Below are 5,973 nucleotides of genomic sequence, written 5' to 3'. Positions count from 1 at the left end.
GAGGAGGACATACACAATTTAAATAGACCAATTTCAAGTAATGAAATAGAAGAAGTCATCAAAAGCCTAAGAACAAAGAAAAGTCCGGGACCAGATGGGTTCTCAGCCGAGTTCTACAAAACCTTTAAAGAAGAGCTTGTTCCAATACTTCTCAAAAATATTTAATGAAATCACCCTCCCAAACTCATTCTATGAAGCCAATATCACCCTGATACCTACACCAGACAGAGACACATCGAGGAAAGAAAATTTCAGACCAATATCCTTAATGAACATCGATGCAAAAATTCTTTACATTATCTTAGCAAATCGCATACAAAAATATATTAAAAAGGTAGTGCACCATGATCAAGTGGGTTTTATCCCAGGGATGCAAGGTTGGTTCAACATCAGGAAATCAATAAATGTAATTCACCATATGAATAGACTGAAAGTCAAGAATCACATGACTATTGTGATAGATGCAGAAAAAGCATTTAATAAAATACAGCATCCCTTCATGCTCAAAACACTGGAAAAAATAGGGATAGTGGAAACATTCCTTAACATTGTAAAGGCCATCTATGCTAAGCCCATGGCTAATATCATTCTAAATGGTGAAAAACTGAAAGCATTCCCCCTAAAAACTGGAACAAGGCAGGGATGCCCTCTTTCACCACTTCTATTCAACATTGTCCTTGAAACTCTAGCCAGAGCAATTATACAGACCAAGGAAATAAAAGGGATACGAATAGGAAAAGAACTCAAACTATCCCTATTAGCTGATGACTTGATTATATATTTAGAGGAACCAGAAAATTCCACCAGGAAACTTTTAGAACTCATAAGTGAATTCAGTAAAGTAGGAGAGTATAAGAGTAATGCTCATAAATCCAAAGCATTTTTATACATAAGTGATGAATCCTCAGAAAGAGAAGTTTGTAAAACTACCCCATTAAGAATAACTTCAAAAAAAAATAAAATACTTGGGAATCAATCTAACCAAAGAGGTGAAAGATCTCTACAATGAGAACTACAGAACACTAAAAAAGTAATTAAAGAAAACCTTAGAAGATGGAAAGATCTCCCATGTTCTTGGATAGGCAGAATTAATATTGTCAAAATGGCCATACTACCTAAAGTGCTATACAGATTCAATGCAATTTCAATTAAAATCCCAATGATATACCTTACAGAAATAGAGCAAGCAATCATGAAATTCATCTGGAAGAATAAAAAACCCAGAATAGCTAAAGCAATCCTTAGCAGGAAGAATGAAGCAGGGGGTATCACAATACCAGATCTTCAACTATACTACAAAGCAATAGTAACAAAAATGGCATGGTATTGGCCCCAAAATAGACAGGTAGATCAATGGCACAGAATAGAGGACACGGAAACAAACCCAAATAAATAAAATTTCTCATACTAGACAAAGGTGCCAAAAATATGCAATGGAGAAAAGATAGCCTCTTCAACAAATGGTGCTGGGAAAACTGGAAAACCATATGCAACAGAATGAAACTAAACCCCTATCTCTCACCCTTCACAAAAATCAATTCACAATGGATCAAGGACCTTGAAATCAGACCAGAGACCCTGCATCTTATAGAAGAAAAAGTAGGTTCAAATCTTCAACTTGTTGGTTTAGGATCAGACTTCCTTAACAGGACTCCCATAGCTCATGAAATAAAAGCAAGAATCAGTAACGGGGTCAGATTCAAACTAACTAGCTTTCTCTCAGCAAAGGAAACTATCAGCAATGCCAAGAGAGAGCCTACAGAGTGGGAGAAAATCTTTACCACTCATACTTCAGATAGAGCACTAATTTCCAGAATATATAAAGAATTCAAAAAACTCTACACCAAGAATACAAATAACCTAATTAACAATGGGCTAAGAAAATGAACAGACACTTCACAGAAGAAGATCTACAAGCAATCAACAAACTTATGAAAAAATGTTCACCGTCTTTAGTAATAAGAGAAATGCAAATCAAAACTACACTAAGATTCCATCTCACCCCAATTAGAAAGGCGACTATTAAGAATACAAGCAACAATAGGTGTTGGAGAGGATGTGGGGAAAAAGGTACACTCATACATTGCTGGTGGGGCTGCAAATTAGTGCAGCCACTCTGGAAAGCAGTGTGGAGATTCCTTAGAAAACTTGGAACGACCCACCATTTTACCCAGATATCTCACTCCTCAGCCTATACCCAAAGGACTTGAAATCAGCATACTACAGAGATACAGCCACATCAATGTTAATAGCTGCTCAATTCACAATAGCCAGATTGTGGAACCAACCTAGATGTCCTTCAATAGATGAATGGATAAAGAAACTGTGGTATATATATACAATAGAATATTACTTAGCCATAAATAAGAATAAAATTATGGCATTTGCAGGCAAATGGATGCAGTTGGAGAATATCATGCTAAGTGAGATAAGGCAATCTCAGAAAACCAAAGGACGAATGATCTCACTGATAAGCGGATGATGACACATATAGGGCATGGTAAGGGGGCAGGAATGGAGAAAGGAGGGACTCTATAGAGGGATAAGAAGGGTGGGAGGGGTGGGGGGGAGAAAAAAAATAACAGAATGAATCAAAAACTATTACCCTAGGTAAATGTATGATTATACAAATGGTATGCCTCTACTTCTTGTACAAACAGAGAAACAAGATGTATCCCATTTGTTTACAATAAAATGAATAAAAAAAAAAAGAAACAGATTTCTTAGTACTTGTCAGGAGACTCCGAGAACAACCCCCAAACCCATTAGTTCAACAAGTGTTTATGTGGTATTGGTCTAGACACAGTGCAGACAAGACAATGTGCTGTCTCCCAGAGTTTACTTTCCAGTGGGACTGTTGGAGGCATCTTGTTATTTTTCTTGCAAAAGTACAGATTTAGACTTAGGGGTTTCTATATTCAGTAGGATTCTCATTCTGGGGTATTGGATAGATACACAAAGTTTCTCTAAACTCATTAAAGGCATTTATCATGGGCAAATTTTTGAGAATTGAACATCATTATTTTGGCTGCTGCAAATGGGACATCTAACTCATGTGCTTAGTTCCACATGAAAGGTAACACCTCAGTGAGATGGGAATAGATTGAAGATTCTAATGTGAGATGTTCATTTGAAAGCTGAACTGTTCCTGTCTCCTTCCCAGTTAAGTCCCATAATACAGATTGCAAATTTTGATCTTTTCAGCATCCTTTCAGGTTTCAGAGGAGACCTCAGTCTTTCCACTCAGAGCTGTAGGGCATCACACCTACAGCGTGTATTCTTCTCTCCCTCTCATCTCAACCTAAAACTCTCTGCAGCCCTTCCAAGAGTGGAGAGGAATATGATCAGCTATTTTTTTTTCCTGGTGCATAGCTAATCATCTGCCCCAGACCTGGGCTGTGCGGGCTAAGGAACTGAGGGAAAGGACAGAGTAAAATGACAAGTGAGATTGCAATGGTAACAGAACAAGAAATTTTATTTCTGGACAGAATCAGGCACAGCTGCTACCACCTCTCAGCAGGTGCTGGAGGCTGTGAGACACTGACATCAGACAGAAAGAACCTTCTAGGAAAGTTTGGAGCCATGGACAGAAATGCTCTAGCCCAGCCTGTGGAAGCTAGAGCAGGATGTCCTGGAAAGGGTATATTGGGATGGGACTTTCCTTGGACCTCAGGATTCTTATTTCCTCTGAAATCACTTGTCTCAACCTCAGGACCCAGATCAGCAGCAGCCACCAGAGCTGTGGCCACAGCCAGAACCCCCAGACTGCTGACCACTGCCACCATCACAGGAGTCTGAGCTCTGACGTCGACACCGGTGGGACCTGTGGTGCCTGTGGTGGCTCAGGAAGCAGCCACCCTCAGAGCTGGGGCCAGCACACCCTCCTGAGCTGGCAGCACAGCCAGAGGAGGCTGCGGGCAGACACTGTGCTGGGCTCTTCTGGGGGCACTTGGGTGAGGGGCACTTGGGAGGGGGCTGGCACTGCTGCTGGTTCTGCTGGAAGGACATCTCCACAGGAGTCAGTGAGCCTGGATAGATCAAAGAAAAAGGTCAGTATAAAAGCTTTAGACCACTGCCTCCTCGGGAATGGTTCTATAAAGCCCTCACCCTTAAGAGCCACTACTTCCTGAGCTGTGGTCTTCAGGAAGGAAAATGGAAACCAATCTCCAGTTAAATTGACCTGCATGATCTTTCCTTCCACTTTGCCTTGCTTCCAGAAGAGGATGCTGAGACTTCTCACTGGGTCCCCCATCCTTGTGTCTTCACAGAAACACAAGCATATAAAAGCCATTGGATATTGACTCCCAGAGAGTACCTCTGGGCATGCGTGCCTCTCTCAGGAAAAGAGTGGAGAGAATGCTGAAAGCCAGGATTCCATCACTTCCCACAGAAGTTCTGTTCTCTCTGACCCCTGCCCCGTCCCCAGCTGCCCTCCAAGGTCTTCCTGTTCCCCCCACTCTGCTTCCCTCTTCCCCACTGAAGCCTGTGCTTGTCTTCCCCACACACTCCTAGATGAGGATTTGTCTCCTGCTGGACACTCACCAGATGCAGGAGAGGCAGGAGAAGGAGAGAAGGCTGTGCCTGAGGAGGCTGTGGGTGAGGAGCCCAGGCAGGGCAGCTGGCTTTTATCCTGTGCAGGGCTGGTGATGCACAACCTGAGCACGCTCTGCTTTTGCAACTAGGTGAAGTGACAGCTGGGATGTGGCCAAGACCATTTGTTCGTCCTCTTCCTTTGTACTCACTAGGATGTCTGACAAAAGGGAACCAGGAAGTTCCGATGACTGACTACCTTCCCTCCCTCAGGCCTGCTGGAGGTTGCCATTCTTCCTTCTTCACAGCTTTAATTTAGCTCACATTCCTTAACACAGACTCTGTCCCAAGGAGTTTGCTGAAAGAAGCTATACATGGATCAATATAGTGCTTTTCTGATCTTGGGTAGCTCACAACCTGTAAGGAAAGAGAGTTGGAAATATTAATAACTACACATTTGTAAATATAATCAAGTATCAGTTGCAAGATCCTGTAGTGCAACCGTGTACAATGTCTGTGGCTTGAGGTCACGTCTTGGTGGAAGCCTTTCTTCACCTGCCTGTAACCCAACCACTCTGACACATCCAGATGTAGCCAGTGACTATCCTCTTGAGATCCTAAGATGAGAGGAATGGGTATAAAATGGGGGAAATAGAGCTGTTTAGGTGGAGCAGGGCCCACTAAGAAGTCTCATGTCACCCAATAATCCAATCATGGGTTCCTGAGGATGTAGGTAGTAGATCTGACTTGATTTTTGTTGTGTAGAACAATTTAATAGAGCCAACTACTTATGTAAGATGGAGGCTTTTCTAGTTTGAATTTTCCAATTATTGTACATTTGCCACAGTTTCAAAGAAAAATAATTATCAAAAATGCAATTAAAATTTAATAATCCTATTTAAGTTACAATATTTTTTATTAAATTGTATTACCTATTTTATCTTCAGGCATAGATATATTCATGCTTATTTATAATTTGCTATAGCAGTTTATACAAGAACATAAGCTTATATATAAGACATTTTAAATGCGAAGCTTTTACAGAGTGTCTTATTCTTTAATGAATATTTTAAAAACTATGATTGGCTACTTGTTTTTTTTTATTGTAAACAAATGGGATACATGTTGTTTCTCTGTTTGCACATGGCGTAAAGGCATACCATTTGTGTAATCATAAATTTACATAGGGTAATGTTGTTTGATTCATTCTGTTATTTTTTCCCTTCCCCCCACCCCTCCCACCCCTCTTTTCCCTCTAAACAGTCCTTCCTTCCTCCATTCTTGCCCCTCTCCCCAACCCTAACTCTAACCCTAACACTAACCCCCCCACCCCCATTATGTGTTTTTAGAGAGAAAATTTTGTTTTATAAGTGGGCTTAATTTCTTCCATCTTTCCTCCCTCCCTCCTTCCCTCTCCCTCCTTCCCTCCCTTCTTTCTCCCTT

General features: G+C 41.2%; 1 protein-coding gene across 1 annotated transcript; it reads right to left on the bottom strand.

The window, feature by feature from the left end:
- Positions 1–3,720: 3,720 nt before the first annotated feature.
- LOC124965267 (late cornified envelope protein 3D-like) lies at positions 3,721–4,580 on the bottom strand. Its single transcript, XM_047526106.1, has 2 exons — positions 4,543–4,580; positions 3,721–4,028 (listed from the first exon to the last, which is right to left on the bottom strand). Exon 2 carries the CDS (start codon positions 4,006–4,008, stop codon positions 3,721–3,723), a length of 288 nt encoding a protein of 95 aa, XP_047382062.1. The 5' UTR covers positions 4,009–4,028; positions 4,543–4,580.
- Between the last annotated feature and the right edge of the window lie 1,393 nt (positions 4,581–5,973).

This window comes from Sciurus carolinensis, chromosome 1 (genome assembly GCF_902686445.1).
Source record: "Sciurus carolinensis chromosome 1, mSciCar1.2, whole genome shotgun sequence".
In the NCBI taxonomy this organism is placed as follows: Eukaryota; Metazoa; Chordata; class Mammalia; order Rodentia; family Sciuridae; genus Sciurus; species Sciurus carolinensis.
The sequence above is the reverse complement of the archived record's forward strand: the minus strand, read 5'-3'. Positions and strand labels throughout refer to the sequence as shown.

Bases quoted from the DNA above. Each gene is read 5' to 3' on its own strand.
- LOC124965267 (XM_047526106.1), bottom strand. From the start codon at position 4,008: ATGTCCTTCCAGCAGAACCAGCAGCAGTGCCAGCCCCCTCCCAAGTGC.